Source organism: Porites lutea, chromosome 2 (genome assembly GCF_958299795.1).
Source record: "Porites lutea chromosome 2, jaPorLute2.1, whole genome shotgun sequence".
NCBI lineage: Eukaryota > Metazoa > Cnidaria > Anthozoa > Scleractinia > Poritidae > Porites > Porites lutea.
The window spans coordinates 17,947,884-17,965,383 of record NC_133202.1 but is presented as its reverse complement, the minus strand read 5'-3'; the positions used below and the strand labels follow the sequence as shown (position 1 = coordinate 17,965,383).

Sequence of the window (17,500 nt, the reverse complement as noted above, 5' to 3'; positions counted from 1 at the left end):
GCAGAATAATAATGGCCGAGGTAAGTGCCATCAGCCAAGCCGAAGGTCGAGGCTAATAACACTTACCTTGTTCGTTGTTGTTGTTTTGCAGCCAACCACGTTAATATGGACACTGAAGGGACCACAGAAAGTGTCCGTATTAACGGGGAGTGCGTATTAAGCGGCTCATGTTATTAAAGTCAAAAAACCTCTCTTTACTAGAAAAAAATACCAAAGAAATATAAGAGGACATAAGCTTCGTCAAATTAAACTTCTCTTACCTTCACAAGGCCGTCATAACGTGGTTTAAGTCCACGGAAACACTCAAAAATCCCTCGTTTATATATTACTCTATCAAAACCCTTCTCTGCGTAACTCGTTTGATGCCTAAAATCAGTGACGTCTGAAACCATCCTATCCGGTGTATTGTAGCGCTGGGAACATCGACATGCTGTCAACTGAAGAACTTTTTTCCTTCAAAAGGGAAAGGTCTGTTACAGCACACAGTTGATATTGAAGTATCCGCATTAGCGAGGCTGGCTCTCTATGAGAATTCGTTGATTAGGCAGGAAATAAGTGTCTGTTGTCCACATTAACGGGTGTCGGTATTAAAAGGATTGAATTTAGAGAAAATGTAACGGCTTTCTTTCCCCGGGACAAAGAAAACTGTCCGTAATATCGAGGTGTCCGTATCAAGTGGGTGTCCGTAAAGCGGGTTTCGGACTGTATTTGCATGGAGCAAAAATAGTATTCGGTGATGTCCCATTAAGGCGTTTTGTCTAGAGAGATTGTTGGGTGTTTTTAAGCTCTTTCTTCACTTTCGTTAAAGTGGTCACGGAGCAAAACACTTTTGGCTGTTGGACTAAAAAAAATCACTTTTTGTAGCCGCGGGGTCAAAGGAATACCTGAAAATGTATAATAGTTTATGTATTTTGCGTTGCGTTCGAAAAAAAAATGTTCACCGACTTCTTCACTTTAAGCATGGCGCATTATATAGAATTTGGACAACCGATAACACCCGCTCGTTTCTCATATCTAGTCGGCATCATGTTGTCCCTTATTCATCTTCATTAATATTAACATCAGTGACTTTGTAATGGCTCATTTCATTTTTAAATAAAGGACTGTATTATATTCTTCCAGGTATATCAACAACAGTAACTAAATTGCATTTTCTTCTTATGAGTTTTCCCGTGAAAAAGGCCTTTGTGAAATTATTCCTGTCCTTAAACTACAACTAAGTAAAGATCACACAGTAAACAAGTCCCATACCCCCACCCTGGGGTACTCACTATAATGGCCTAAACGAGGAAGCTGACCGCCCGAAAGGGCTTCCTTTTCCAGGCTTCAGGTATATGAAAGGGTAGTAATTTTACTAGTCGAAGTGTATAAAAGGGCAGGGAAATCTTTGATTACTACAATCACTGAAAGTATTTCTTTAAAAATATCGTTAGTTACAAAAGTGCCACATTGTTACAAAAGTGCCCCACTCGTTACAAAAGTTCCCTATAACGTTACAAAAGTTCCCTGTTGTCGTTACAAAAGTGCCCTAGTGACGTTACAAAAGTTCCCTTGGTTACAAAAGTTCCCCACCTTGGTTACAAAAGTTCCCTATCGCGTTACAAAAGTGCCCTTTTTTCGTTACAAAAGTTCCCGTTCTTATGGCTCTCTCTCTCTCTCTCTCTCTCTCTCTCTCTCTCTCTCTCTCTCTCTTTAGCTCTCTCTCTCTCTCTCTCTCTCTCTCTCTCTCTCTCTCTCTCTCTCTAGAAGAATATTAGGGCACTTTTCTGACGTTTCCCTCTTTTGATGATAGATCAAGCCTTTTTGTGTGGTAACTTTTGACAAGCCATCTAACAAAGCGTCATGATCTAACCTTTCTGCATGCGAGAGGTTCGCCAATACCATCTAATCCTGACTTAAACAGATCACTATTTGTGCTTAAGAGGGCACGAAAGTGCCCTATGCCGTGGTATCAGCCAATTCAAAAGCTTTAAATCCAATTTGTTGGTCAAGAGGGAGCTATTGACTTACCATTTATGCGCCACTCAATTCTCTCGATCACCACAACCTTTTAAATCTGAGATATCTGCGGCTTTAAAAATCTGCCGTGTATGTGTTTGACTTTTCATGTCGATGAAAGGTTTCAGAATTCGAAATATGCCCTTTTTTCGTTTCCTAAGTTCGGACAATAAAAATCGCTATTTAATTTTCATTGATTGAGCTCAAAATCATACAGCAATTAAAGCAATCATTTGGCAATATAACAAAGCAAATTTGACAACAGAATCACCATCCGTTATTTTTTTATGAAGATTTGAAGGAACCAATGTCAGAAAATGGCAAAAGTCACTAAAGTTCCCTATTTGCTAGATGATACAAATGATCATTTCACCGCAATTTTTGGAGAGGCAGGAATAAATGATACTATCTAACTGTACAATACTGCAATAGCAACGGGTGGTTTAATTTTCAGATTTGTTGGTTACAACAAAAAGGAACCAGTACCGAAAAGAGGTGGTTTATAAACTCGATGTGCTTTGCATATAGAGGTATATGGACAGGTGACTGAAAAATTCCACTTCAGGCCTCATTGTGTCGCCTGATGATTACAGTAATATTGTTTTAGGGAAAGTGTTGTTATAATTGTGAAAAATAAATTGAAGATCATGAATTAACCTTGGCGCACTCCTTAATTTTCGAACTGACCCACACACTATATTTAACATGTCGCTTTGTCAACTCCGCAAAGATCGATGAATCTAAGACCTACACATCCCCCAGCAGACAAGTATATATTTTTAAAGGAAATCTACAAAAGGTGCCAGCTTAAATCTCAGTCTCGTGAGTTATGAATCAGATGAATAACTGTAAAACACTGACCAAACTAGTAAGGATATTGGCGCGCTCCTAAACGCGCTGCTACTAAATGTGTCAAACAATTGTGTAAATAAAGGCTGGCCTCACTCGACAATCTATCATCTGTTTATCGTGATAGCCCTAGTCTTAAGGTTGCTATACACGTTTTATTTTGAATCATAGTAAGTGATAACAGAATGTTCTTGTTCAGATAACTTAAACTCAGCTATAGAGACGATGGTTTTGTTCAACTCTGTCTAGACTATATTTTGTAATTGGGCTTTGAAAAAGAAAAAGAACACGTATTATAAACGACCGATGTGGTTTACTTTCCTCTCCTGAGATAGTGCAATACCGTAAAAAAAGCTCTAGCAAAGCCCCCTCTGTTTAACCCCGCTTCTTTAATAAGTCCGCTGTTTGGAAGTAGGCTTTTATAATAAGCGCCCCTATCTAACATGTCCCCTCGCCATTTTTTTTTCTGCAGCCATTTGGTTTGTTATTACAGAAATATACACTCAAACACATACCACTGTTTGCTACTCGTTATTACGTAATAAATTTAGACTACAGTTGTTTGAGCTTTGGAAAAAAAAACCTACCTGGGACAAAAACGGTATGTTTAAGATTTGAAATAAACCCCTCCTTCTCTCTATTGCGCCCTCCTCTCTAATAAGTTCCCCATTATTAACTAAGCCCCGGGGGATTAATGGAGCTTTTACAGTAGGTGTAAATTAACAAGACTACAACGAACTCAACTAAATGCCGCAGAGAAAGTTATGATCTGTGGGACTTCTGTGTAGTGCATTGACGTCTTCGGCGTGACGTTTGCGTGACGTTTATCATGCAATACTAGTCAGTGAATGCCACGAGGCAGGAACTGGATTGACGTGCAAGGTTTACAACGTGAATTGAAGTAAGTTGTTTTCAATGTATAATACTTTACAGATATAAAATGAGTTTTTAATGCAGGGAACAATGTTTCCAAAGTAAGGGATATGCGATCGCTTATATAAATCATCAGTTCGAGCAGTATCTTTTTTGTTTTTCCTGGAATCATCCTTCGTTGCTGCACGGTGAAATTGCTCGATTATAATTTGCAGTCTAACTTCTTTTGCCGAAATGCTCGCCTCAAGTAGTATGTGTGCATTTTTTGTCGTTGTCTCAAAGTTTTGGCTCGTTTTTGTCACCCATTAAAGTTAAATCGCTTTGTCCATGACGTAAGAATTAATTGTCTCGTTAACTTAATTACATTCGGTTGTTCATCGAATTCGCTCGAAACTTGTTGACATGGTATTGTATTACTGTTTTGTACCTCTTTAAGTGTGTATGGGAATGATTCAACTCAGCTGCAAACCGTACTCGTCATGCATAGTGTCTTTGTGTGATAGATACAAAGGGGAACGAATTGTTTTCAGTTATTCCACGACTATTTACACTGTAAAGGTCGTAATGTGCACACGAATTGGTCAGCATCTCTCTTTGTGGAAGGGGAGGGGTGGGTGGGGGTGAAGATGAGCATATTTTGCCGCTCTCCCGAATAATTGGCCTTGAACATTACCCGTTTTCATTTTAATCACTCTTATGAAATTAATCACGGTCAGTTGTCAAGCAAATTCGCTCCAAAGTCGTTAACATATTATTGTATTACTGTTTTGTTTCTGTCAAGGGTAGTATATGCAATGCTTAAACGTATGTGCAAATGGTACTCATATACAGCTCTTTGTGTGATAGATGAAAGGCGAAACAAATTTCGTGCGACTAGTCCAGGACTATTTACACCTTAAGGTAGTGACATGAACACGTTTTGGTTTGCCTTTCTTTTTGAGGTGGTTAGTTTCAGTAATATACAGTGGCCTATTGCAAGGGTTTTAATGTCTGCCCCTGAACGCAATACTTTTGGTGTGCAAAACTTTTTTATTTATTGTTTTATTATTATTATTTTTTTATCTTACTCATTTTATCACTGATACAGAAGCGTACGTCAAAGCTTTGCTGTTGTCGGAAATTAGCCTGCGAGCAGGCTCACCTTTGAGTTATACGCACTAGCAGCAAAAAGAGCAAAGCGATCCGGCGGGCAGGAGTCTGGTGAAGAGGCGCCAAGAAAGTGAGCCGACCCTGGTCTCTGTAATTTTTTTCATTTCTGCTTCGTCCGAGTGAATTGTAATACCATTGGTCGAAAAGCGGGAAAGGCGATATTATATCTGCTGAAGTGCGATTAAACCCCTAGGGAGTCAGTAATTTACCGCATATTAAAAAACAAAGCAAGTCGTCGACATTTGGCCAGAGGAAGAGTTGAGTGCGCGTGTTACTGATGTTTTAACAAACTTCCAGCGTGTTAGTACTTAAATTTTACACTAAAGGGGGAGCAGAAATAGCAGTTTTAATTGTTTTAATAAATCAAGGCATACTTGTCATGTCGCCGACTGCATATGGGAAGAATTAAATATTGCAAGCGTATGTGATTGCAGACGGGCAATGAAACAACACGAAGGCGTTTGTCCGTTTACCAGCATTGCAAAAGACCAGATTGCCAAAGCAAGATCACTTGGATCAAGTGTGTGTGTCATTAGTAGAGATAAACGTTGATAGTTTTTCTTCGGTAAAAGTTTATCAACAACGGATATGGCGCCTACATGCTGTTATGAAAAAGAATAACAATTTTCTCAAGAAATCTGTGTCCATACTTGCGGGTGAAAAATTATTGACTTATTCGTTTCTGCGGTTTCCGGGGTGGAAATTGAAAAAAATTGCAGAGACCAGAGTACGCTTACTTTCTCGTCCCACGGCTTCGCCGCTCCATTACGAGCTCGCCGTTACACCGCAAAGCTTGTGCCCCAACATGAGCCTGCTTGCAGGCTATGGGAAATTGATGTTCTTTTTCATTAGCCTTTTTTTTTCAGGAGAATTAAAATTTCATGTCTATTGTTTGGCTCAATCACGACATGGAGCCACTAAGGGTAAGTTTTGATTCATAGCCTATAGTTACACAAAGGTATTAAGATTAGAGGTCTGATTAATTAAGAACCTTGCACAGCCATTTTGGGGGTCATTGCGCAACGATTCTCTGGAGAAGTGATGCCTTACCGGTGCCGAAATTCGATTAAGGGACAAATTAAGGGGTGATGTATGTGACAATTCCTGTGTCTGAGGCTTTCCTAAAAAAATGCATGATTCCGTTTATGCTTTTCTCGTGGAATCGCAGGTCGTCTCTTGCTTAGGGGCTTGTAATCTTAGAATTGTAGCTATAAGAGCAGAAACAAGTATTCGGTTGGTTTATGAAACAAAGCCCTTAAATTATATTTTGTCCTTTGGAGTGGACCATTTCAAAGTGGTGTAGGAGGGGTTGGGACACACTCATTTCCAGGGTCTCCTTTTTTCACCCATCACTTGTCTGGGATTTCTTTTGGCAGTGAGACCTTGTTTCCACAAAATGTTTGCTTTTTTTCCTTGCATACGTTCCTTTTTTCGACCCTAAATGATAATTTTTTCTCTTTTAGGCCTCTGAATTTGTTAATCAGCTCTACGCTACTGAGACCAGCCCTCCAGTAAGTCTAATGTCAATAATGATACGTATGGATATTTTTTCACTGGTCGTACACCACTGTACTCTTTTCTATGCCCCCCAACACCAATTAAGTGACCTTCCCGTTACAAAATATCGAGATGACATTTATTTAATGTCAAACTTAAAAAATGTTAGGTCTATATCATTACAATAGAATAATGCTTTTTGCGTGTAGCTGAAAATTAAAAAAAAATACGGTGTGCATTTACGAATTGAAGAATGTAACTTTTATTTTCATAATTGTCATCATCAGCAGCAGAATCAAATTTTTTTTGCCGCGTAAATAAAGACGAAATTATATTAACAATGCTGAATTCGAAAAAGCGGTGGGGAGACCTCCAAAAGAAACCACGAGGCTCATAGCAAAGCCACCTCAGAAGTTAATATATTGACAACTTTAAGCTTTGTAGGCGCAGCATTATGAATTTAACCCTGCACAGGAACAACAGAGTTTTTCAAAATATGACATGAATTAGACAGACATGTTGTTAAACTAGAATTTAACGCACTCTTATATTTTGTGGTTTATTCAGGGTGGCAGCATAGAACAGAATGCTGATTTAACGGAGTCCTCCGGTGCTGAGAGCGAGGTAAAGCAGTCGAAGAGCTTACTTATTTATGAAATGTATGCATAGTCCCTTGTATCCTGCACGTGAAATATCCTAATTATTTCCCTTAATGTGGGCAGAAGTCAAAATCAACATTGTTTCTGTCTTAATAAAACACGAGGTAAAATCGATGCGAACAATATGTTGTAAAATGAAAATTGAATTGTCTTTGATATATATTTTTTAATCGGCCAAGGTGAGATCTTTGCACAACATGTTGATATTACAGATTTCTCAGATTCTGATACCAACGTAAATCAGTTATACAGTTTGTCGATTGAGGGGGGCATAACTTGTAAATACGTTCGCAAAGTGGCTAGAGCAAATTGTACTCCATGCTGTCAAACTGTAACTTCAATAAGAACATGTATGTTTTTCACATAATCAGGATGCCAAAGAAGAGGAGGTATCTCACAGTGGCGTGAGGATCAAGCAAGAGAAGAGGCCTTGTCCTATTCCGCAATGTAATGCCGAAGTGGTTCGTATTCCACGCCATCTGGTAGACGTTCATGGGTGGACCAAGGAGCATGCTCGAACTGCCCTTGTACGCTTTGGTCTACGAAAGACCTACGGTTACTCAAGCCCAAGCAAAGTGCCCAAAAAGAAAAAGAAACCGACAAAAGAAAATATGGCAGAGAAAGAAGATGGAAAAAGAAAGGATTACCACCATTATCATTACTGTCCAATGGATGGTTGTACATCGCTTGTAAAAAGAATGCCTCCTCATCTTAAGAAAGTTCACAAACTACTTCCAGATTCCACCGAATACAAGGCTGCATTGTCAAGGGTGCGAGGACCCGTCAGTGATTCACAACGGCGACCTTATCATGAAAGACAGCGTAGCTCTGGGAGAGACAAGCGTGAATCTCCTGTGATTGTTGAGGAGCTTGTCGAGAGTGAAGATGAAATAGAAGTCCCTAGAAAAAGTTCAAAGAAGTATAAACGTATAAGAATTCTTGACGACAGCGAAAGCGAAGAGAAAGAAAGTGAGCATAGAAGTATTCACACAAGAGTTGAGGAGATTGAACACGTAAGAGTTGAAGCGATTGAAAAGATTGAAGATGAGACAGATGAAAACGGAAGCTCCTTTGAAAATCCACAAAAATTGGCTGACGATGTCATTACTGAATTTGAAGCCTGGCTTAGATCGGCTGATGGAGGTCAGCTTGATGAGAAAACCAGCCATCAGCATGGGAAGCAAGTTTCAAAGCTTTTGAAGGTGGTGGATGACAAGTGCAATTTGACATCTTTGTTTGACGGCTGCCTTATTAACCAAAAGTTCCTCAAGGACTATGCAAAGAAAGAATACCACCCCAAAACAACACAGAGTTATCTTATGAGTCTACGCCACTTTTACTCCTATTCCCTCACTGGGCAAGTTGGACTAACCATTTCTAAGGAAACTGTTATCTCTTTGAGAGACAAGGTCGGCCGGTGGTCATCATCATTTCGCCAGAACTGCGCCAAACGACAATGGGAAAAGATGGAAGAAGACTTCCATGCTTTGATCACTCCAGATCAAATAAAGCGGTTTGAAACAAGCAAAGCTGCAAGAGATGTTGTATGCTTGTTAGGTCAACTGTCCGGTGCGCACAACATCCAGATCACCCAAGCTCAGTATACTTTGATTCGAGATTTTCTCCTAGTTGAGATATCTATTGACAACGCTAATAGGGCGGGGGCTCTTGCGAACATGACAGTAGCGGAATATGACAGAATGACAAAGGAAAGTGACGAATTTGTTGTTCTTGTGAAGAATCACAAGACAGTGAGCACCCATGGTCCCGCCAGAATTGTTTTCTCTGCAAAATTGAAAAGCTGGATGGACGTCTTCCTCAGAGAAGTGCGTTTGAAAATCACTGCTTCTAACACTGGGCCAGACAATTGTGTCTTTATAACGTCCACTGGAGAGGCTATGGTTTCAAGTCAAATCAACAAAGCCATTAAGTCCGTATGGAAGAAGGCCGAAGTCGAGGGTGCGCCAAGCTCCACATTATTCAGAAAATCAGCAGTGTCAAGCGTGCACAGCTGCAGCGAAAGCAATGAAGCAAGAGGAAATTTGGCGGATTTGATGGCCCATAATGTTTCCACTGCCACGCGATTTTATCGATTGCGAGAAAAATCGAAATCCTCTGTCAAGGCTTCCCAACATCTGCGTCAAGTCATGCGCGGGGATGATGAAAGCCCAAGCATTTCCACAGTGGACGAGGGTGGAGCTTCTAAATGTACCTTGAGCAAAGATCAAGAAATGGTAATCAGAGATCTGTTTGAAGAGGAGATCAAGAGTAAATCTGTGACGATGGCAACGGTGAGGGAAAAGATAGCGGATAACATGGAGTTAAAGGACGAAGATCCAAAGAAGATTCTTGACAAAGTTCGAGGGACGTGGCGTTATTCCTCCTCCACACAATCAGAGCCTGTGAACCTCCCCGATGAACAAGAGACTCTAGAACAAAGAGTGGAAAGATCTCTTGATGTCCAAAACAATCCGTGGGATATAGCGACCACAACGACAGAGGCAAGTGGCGTTCGAAACCTATTTTCAACTTCGGATCTTGACATATTGAGAGCTATGTTTAAAGTGATGATAACGACATCCATACCCATCTCACGACCCAAGGTCAAAGAAATTCTTGAGAACGAAAATGGAGGAAAGGGACTAATGCAAAAAGCTTCCTTGGACACGATAATAAATCGTGTGAAATACGAAAGGCGCGTTTTCAGAGCATCTAAGAACACTCAACATTAATGTTGAGTTGTCTTGGACGCTCTTCAAAAAAACTCTAGAGAGGTTTCAAAAACTTCACAATTAATTGCAGTCTTTCATCTTCCAATATTGACATATTGACAGTTAGCATATACCACACAAGTAAATAGTGCTTTTCGCGCGCTCTGATTGGTTAACTCGGACGTGATTAGCCAGCACTATTCACCTCCGAGCAACCGGCGCGAGAGATTTTTATTTTCTGACCGTTTGTCACACATAAAATAACGTTTTGGTCCGCTAATTTTTCAGCTTGTGTGGTATATACTAAAACAATTATTCACCTTAGTGTCGGTGAAAGTGATGGATATTCACCGGCCTTGCCGCTTCGTGGTTCGGTAAATATCCCATCACTATTCACCTCCACTTCGGTGAATAATTGTTAACTATGTTTAAAGTGTTGATAACGACATCCGTACTTATCTCAAGACCCAAGGTCAAAGAAATTCCTCAGAACGAAAATGGAGGAAAGGGACTATTGCAAAAAGCTTACTTGGACAGCCCGGAATAATTAATCCTGTGAAATACGAAAGGCGTGTTTTAAGAGCGCCTAAGACAACTCAACATTAATGTTGAGTTGTCTTAGACGCTCTCTAATTAGAGTTGTTTTCAAAAACTTCTCAGTTTATTGCAGTCTTTCATCTTCGGATCTTGACATATTGAGAGCTATGTTTAAAGCATCGATAACGATATCTGTACCCATCTCAAGATCCAGGAAGAAAGAAATTTTTCAGAACAATAATGGAGGATAGGGACAAGTACAAAAAGCATCCTCAGACACAATAATGAATCGTGTAAATACGAAAGACGTTTCAAGAGCGTCTAAGGCAACTCAACACTAATGTTGGACTGTCATAGACGGTCTTAACAACTTAACTAATATCAGAGTTGTTTTCAAAAACTTCACAGTTTATTGCAGTCTTAACATAGGTGTTAGATCTGCATTTTACATGCTAAATCACCTCTTGTTTTGTATTGCGAAATTAACATACCAACTATTAATCGCGTGAAATAAGACAAATGCGTTTTAAGAGCGCCTAAGACAGCTCAACATGAGAGTTGTTTGTTGATTACAATCAAATTGTTAGTGTTAGATTTTGTATTTAAGATCTCTTTTTTATCTCAAGATTTTCTATATATTTAGATATATATCCTGTGCTATTGTACAGCTTTAACTTCAACCGAGTACCCACCTCTGGGGGAGTTAGTTTCGTTGTAATGCATTGTTAAATTTTTCCTTCGGAGTAAAAGTGTTACAGCATTGTTTGCGTTCGTAAAAGAATTATATCAAGCGTCCTGAGATTTGCTGGAGATTAAGTACACGTTTCTCATACGATTTATACTAACTAATGGTATCTATAACAATATCATTGATCTTGATTAGCTCTCTGCGCGCTTATTTGTCATGTAATCGGCGCGTAATCACGTGGGTATCCAATAACAGGTATCTAATTTGAACTTTTCGTAATTGGGTGCCTGTAATGGGATACCCACGTGATTTGCATGTCAATTACGCGCGCTCTAATGGCTTCCGTCGCAGTATTTCCTAGATTTCTCATGACTTATGAAAAATGCTACAGACTATTTTAAAGAAGTTCTCGCAAGAAATTTATAATTTCGAAATTTGTTATAGATACGATTAATTAGTAATTGGACTTCGTGGCATACAATTAGTCAAGGAGTAATCGTGCTCATATTTTGAACGCGGCCTCGCATTTTGCGCTCATCCAATTTTGAAATGACATGTACTCCCGCGATTACTCCAGGAAGTGTACTTCACTCAGTCCAAGTACTGTTACTAATTCAAGTTATTGTTGAGTGGACAACGGAACTAATAGACCACTTGTCGGATATGTTAAAATTCAGCTTGAGAGCGCGGCCTAAAGGACCGATACAAATAAAATGAAATCACCATGTTTGTTCATAGCTTTTGCTTGCGTCCTCTAGGCCTCACTATCAAGCTGAATTTTAATAGATTGGTAGTGGCTTATTGTTTGTCTTGTCTCCATGTTTATGCACCTGATAGAATCAGGCAAAGTTCAAATTTAATACCCTTCTTGATAATTAGCAATATATTGATTAATTAATAGTGTGTTGTCATGATAAATATACATCTTGTTTTTGCCTGTTCTGTTATCATGAAACGGTAGCGTTGTATGTTTTAATACTGTTACAGTGCACAGGCCTTATTGTGTTGAACTGAGTGGCTGCACAGCCTTTTAAATTTGATGTAGTGATGTTTGATAATGAGCGCCTGGTTAAATAAAATGTTGGATTGTTAAATAAAAGAGACTCGTCAGTGTTTAGCAACAACTGAGAAATGATGATAATCAACAGGGAAAATACCTGTTGCTTCTATTGTACTGAAAGTAATGTTTTGCCGAAAATTAACTTCCAGAAATGAACATAATAATAATATATATTCCTCTTGCGCCTATCCTGATATGTTTTAAGTACTTTACAAAAGCAATAGAGCTAAAAAGAAAGATGTACGAGATATAAATACATAGTACAATGATAACATCATCGACGTTCCCCAGTTAAAGTCACGAAAATTCCCTATTTAAGTCGCTAAAGTTCCCCAATGTCGTCACAAAAGTTCCCTAATGTCACAAATGTTCCCCAGTCTCGTCACAAAAGTTCCCTATGAACGTCCTTAAAGTTCCCTATGGGCGTCACAAAAGTTCCCTTAGTCAGAAAAGTTCCCTGTTTCCGTCACCAAAGTTCCCCATTTTCGTCACGAAAGTTCCCTTTCTTCTGGCTCTCTCTCTCTCTCTCTCTCTCTCTCTCTCTCTCTCTCTCTCTCTCTCTCTCTCTCTCTCTCTCTCTCTCTCTCTCTATCTAATCTATCTATCTATCTATCTATCTAATCTATCTATCTATCTATCTATCTATCTAATCTATCTATCTAATCTATCTATCTATCTATCTATCTATCTATCATCTATCTATCATCTATCTATCTATCTATCTATCTATCTATCTAACTTATGAAACTACCGTATTCAAATAAAAGTGAATCAATCAATCAATCAATCAATCTATCTATCTATCTAATCTATCTATCTAATCTATCTATCTATCTATCTATCATCTATCTATCATCTATCTATCTATCTACCTATCTAACTTATGAAATTACCGTATTCAAATAAAAGTGAATCAATCAATCAATCTATCTATCTATCTATCTATCTATCTAATCTATCTATCTAATCTATCTATCTATCTATCTATCTATCTATCTATCATCTATCTATCTATCTATCTATATATATATATATATATATATCTGGAGGAGATGCTTTAGCTGGCTGTATAGTGCTCAATACGTGGAGTAGAGCGTATATAGAAATAATAAAATCAACGACGAAACGAAGTTTCCGTGACTCGTAGTTTCATGCTTTCGCAATCATCAGACGGTGGATATTCTAATGAAAGACATACCTTATATGCAAGATGCTACTTAATTACGCGGTGTGAAACTTAATTTCTATAATTATTGACAAGTAATTCTACGGAAAGTGATTAAAAACTAAGTTTCAAAAAATCAACTTCTGACTGAAAAGTGATTAAAAACTAAGTTTTAAAGTTCGATAAGTAGAATTTGTTTTCGTGGCGGCATTTAGAATTAGCATCTTGTATATAAGGTATGTCTTTCATTAGAATATCCACCGTCTGATGATTGCAAAAGCATGGAACTACGAGTCACGGAAACTTCGTTTCGTCGTTGGTTTTATCATTTCTATATATATATACAACTATTTTGGAACAGAAAAAGAAGTTCCCTTTCTGCAATAACTTCGACATGAAATAGAATTTAGAACCTTACTATTACTGTATTCTTCAATCACTTTCAAGAACTCTGCTCAACCTCTGCCTTTAAACATCATAGGTTACCTTTCAGAGAAACCAAATGTAATCTAGTTTAAAGATCAGTTTTTTTAAACCTAATTCTGAATTGTTTTGTCCAGGGTTATTAAACCAGGCATAGGCAACCAAATTCCATTTGATTCCCTACTCCAGGATTAAAATAAATTAGATGTTATAATTCATTCAATACAATGACTGAAAATCTCACCAGTTTAACATCATGCTTCCCAAGCTCAGTGCCACTTCCATACTGCAAAGTGATTTCAGAAACTCTCTCCGTGCCTCTGAACTTGCAAAGGTTCGTTCAATTCCTTTGCAGTTGTGTGACTTTTTAACATAGTGTTTGACAGCCCTTTCAAACACTGCGCACCAATAATTGTCACAAGCGGAAAAACTAATAATGTATTCGTAAATATGCAACAAATTATGCAAAGAAATGGTGCACATCTGCAGTCCTTGCACTTCTTCAAAGAGTATGTTGAGTCTCTGTGCTATCTTGAAATGAACACTTATCATTTCATCAGTCCAGCCCAGCCTGCCACTGTAAAAGTGCAATTCTGTCAATCGCGACACCAGGGTTTGAATTTGAAACTCTTCATCATCCTGAAATTTGTCTTCAAATATAGAATTTGTCAGGGGAAAAGAAAATTTCTGAAGCCCCTCTGCTTTCCAATGGCCAATCCCTTTGCATTCCTTGCCAACTGGTCTTGGAAGTCTTCCATCCTTTAACTCTTTGCTCCAAGGAAAATCTCTTATTTGCTTGTCAAGGTATTCTGTGTCCACCAATTCAAGTTGCAGTAGTCTGGTCAGTTGGTTTTTAACAACATTTAGAGGAATAGTGTGATAAACATCATAAACCATGTCCCTTGTGATATCAAATTTATATAAAGGATACAAAACCTTGTGAAGCTGTGATATTCCAGTGAAACCAAGTTTTGATGACAATGCTTTTCTCACACTTATTCTTGTCTCATTTTCAATGTCATATAGGTTTTCCAACTCCTCCTCAATTTGCAGTTTTTCCCACGGGTAGCGACCATGATATCTGTTGTTCCCATAACAGTAGTGAGTGTTAGATGAATTTTGTAGTTGTTGTCCATGGAGTTTCTCTCTTCTACATCCACATTTTCCTTGATTGAGAAACTTGCCGACTTCACACAGCCCTGGGTGGTCTCCTGTTCAACATAAAAGCAATAACCGGATAATTTCAGTTTCAGAAGAATGAAATTTATCACTTGTAAACTGTAGAGGATAAGGAATGTTATAACCCGAAAGAAATCCGTTACAAAGATCATCCATAAGTGGTTTGAGAAAAGGATCTAAATACTCTGGTAAATCCTTAGGTAGGTCAGAACAAGGGACAAAGCCAACAACGTACACTTCGTCAACATGACACCGATCAGTCTTTTTCATGTTAGCGATGGAAACTTCAATGGAACCACATCCTCTGAAACTTGTTCCAAATGCTTGCCACCCATCCCAGTGGCCTATGAGGGCCAAGTTCAATGGGGAACTTCTTGCCATTTTCATAGAATGGTGGAAAGTTTCAAAGCATCCAGGGCATGTCACAATCTTCAAATTACCAATTCCCTCAGGGGAGGTAGTCAAATGATCCACAGAAATTATGGTACTACAATGAACACAGACAGTTGGAAGTGGCCAAATCTTGCTCGGGTCCCAAAACCACTGAAGATCTATCCACCGTTGACCATCCCAAAACTCTTGCTTTAGTGGCCAACTTTCCTCTCTACCAAGCCATTGTTCTCTTTCGTTCAAATGAGAGAGCATTTGTTTGCACATTGGTTCTGTTTTGAACCAGTTTTTAATCTTACTTTCCAATCCCAAATAGTAATATTTGAGATAGCCTTTATTTACACAGTGAGTACAACAAGCACCCTTGCTATCCATGATGCTGAAATTTCCACTGTAAACAAATTTGGTATATGTTTTACCATTTCTTGTAATTACCTTTTCAGTACGACAAAAACATACGATATATTCCTTAGCGTCTTCAAAACCTTCTTCCTTCAATAAAAGTTGAACATCATTCCAATTTTTGGGCCACACAGTACTCAAAACATCAAGGTCAACATTGCCATCAATTAAAGTGTACAACATTGTTTTTCCATAGCTCAGAATGTCATCAAAGGTTTTAACAGATGATCCACTTTCATCCATAATTTTCAGAGCGTCAAGAACTGCTGTAAGAATAATTTTTTGGAGAGGGTTGAGTGGTTCCGTACTTTGACGTTCCACAGCTTCAACAGCTGCTTCAAGTTCTGGGCAGATGGGATTAGGACTGTTTTCGTCTGATCCTTCGCTAAGACTGTCATCAAGTTTATCTGCTCCTGGAGTTGAAGGACTTGGTGATGAGCTCGGCCTTGCAATTGATTCAGGATCACTATCAATGTCTGCCAAGCTGTCCAAAGTGCTGTCACTTCCAACCCCAGTAGCAATCAGGCAGTTTTCTCTCCAGTGCCGTAACTTGGTAGTTCTATCGGTCGCACTTCCTTGACATCGAAAACAAGGGCAGTGAACATGCCGGTATGTTCTTGCACCGCAGTCACAAGCAGATATGTCTTCCCTCGACCAAGCTTTCACGCTCGAAGAGTCCGCCATTTTGAGACGCAGACACGGCTACTAAGCATTGGACCCATTCTCCTCAAGGCAATCAGTTAGCCAATCAAAGAAGCCAGTATATTTCTTATCGTGACGTATCAATGATAGCTACCAGTAGCGCATTCCGTTTTATGAAATTGTACCAAAACGGCGCAAACAACCGGAGCTGAAGGGTAAAATAGGAAAGCAAGCTTCAATTCATTCCTTTTTGGTGGTGGCTGTCTAAGTAAGTCCAGACAATTAGCCTTTGAGCTGTTGTATATTGACGGCAAATTCAATTTTAAAAGTTGTTGAGGATGTCAGAGTCTTCAGAAATACAGGAGTTACAGGAGAAAGACGTTATCATCGACCGCGTTAGAAAGCTTTTCGGCGATGACGGTAAGCTCATAAAGAAACTCCCAGAAAGTTTAAGTAGTTTAAGCGGAAGATAATAAGTGATTTTAACTGTTTTAGACCAAAGGGGTGTTGTTCTTTTTGCGCGGTAAGTTCTGTATTTTTACTGCACATGGGGTTGGAAATATTTTGCCGAATTTTAGAAAGCCTATGAAAACGGCTGGTGCTTAATGGGTTAATTAATTAATAAAGAGCCACAAAGAGCCACTAGGTTTTCGGCAGCCATGTATTTGGCGTTCTTCTATTCAAAATACCCCCTTCCAGATGTAGTTTGCATCCCATTCAATTCAGTGTTGCATTTTGTTCCCGAACAAGCATGGAAACCTGTCTTTGTTTGCATAATTCTATCATGGAAGTCACTCTCTTTGTGTTGTAAGATTTAAAAAACATATTGAAAAAATAGTAATAAAAAATCCCAGTCCTAAGCTGCCAAATTGTACATGAATGACAAAATTTTCTATGCTCTACTTTATCCCCTCACCCAACTGACTTCACATTGAGACATGCATTATTTGAATATGAGTTATGGTTGCAAAGTTTTCCTTGTGTGTTTCACGCCTAGATGAGGAAATAACACACTTCTCAGCAATTGCGGATCTTCTTAAAAGAGAAGCGGATGCCAGCATTTTCAGAAACCTTGGACTAAAATATGGATCAGCTGTACGATTTAAGACAGAGTTCTCAAACACAGTTCCAGTTCGTCAACTCAGTTCCAGTCCACGACTTAAACCAACAATGGGTGAAATGTCTGGTTTTAACCCAGAAATGAAAAGGCTGTATCTGTCAAAGTATGTTGATCTTTTATCAATACTCTATGGTAGCTAACACTTAACACTTCATAGA

The 17,500-nt window shown here is 38.9% G+C and overlaps 2 protein-coding genes and 1 long non-coding RNA gene across 3 annotated transcripts in view; 2 read left to right on the top strand and 1 right to left on the bottom strand.

The window, feature by feature from the left end:
* Positions 1 to 16,596, bottom strand: part of LOC140927919 (uncharacterized) — a 31,809-nt gene extending 15,213 nt beyond the window's left edge. Inside the window, exon 1 of the mRNA XM_073377619.1 lies at positions 13,854 to 16,596. Within this exon, the coding sequence (XP_073233720.1) occupies positions 14,825 to 16,264 (1,440 nt within the window). The 5' untranslated portion in view covers positions 16,265 to 16,596 and the 3' untranslated portion in view covers positions 13,854 to 14,824. The remainder of the gene's footprint in view (positions 1 to 13,853) is intronic.
* LOC140926704 (52 kDa repressor of the inhibitor of the protein kinase-like) overlaps positions 1 to 17,500 on the top strand; it is a 145,939-nt gene that overhangs the window by 75,829 nt on the left and 52,610 nt on the right. The window lies entirely within an intron of this gene.
* LOC140927920 (uncharacterized) lies at positions 4,969 to 7,479 on the top strand. Its single transcript, XR_012164590.1, has 4 exons — positions 4,969 to 5,792; positions 6,333 to 6,380; positions 6,934 to 6,990; positions 7,397 to 7,479. It is a non-coding gene; the product is annotated as an uncharacterized lncRNA (long non-coding RNA).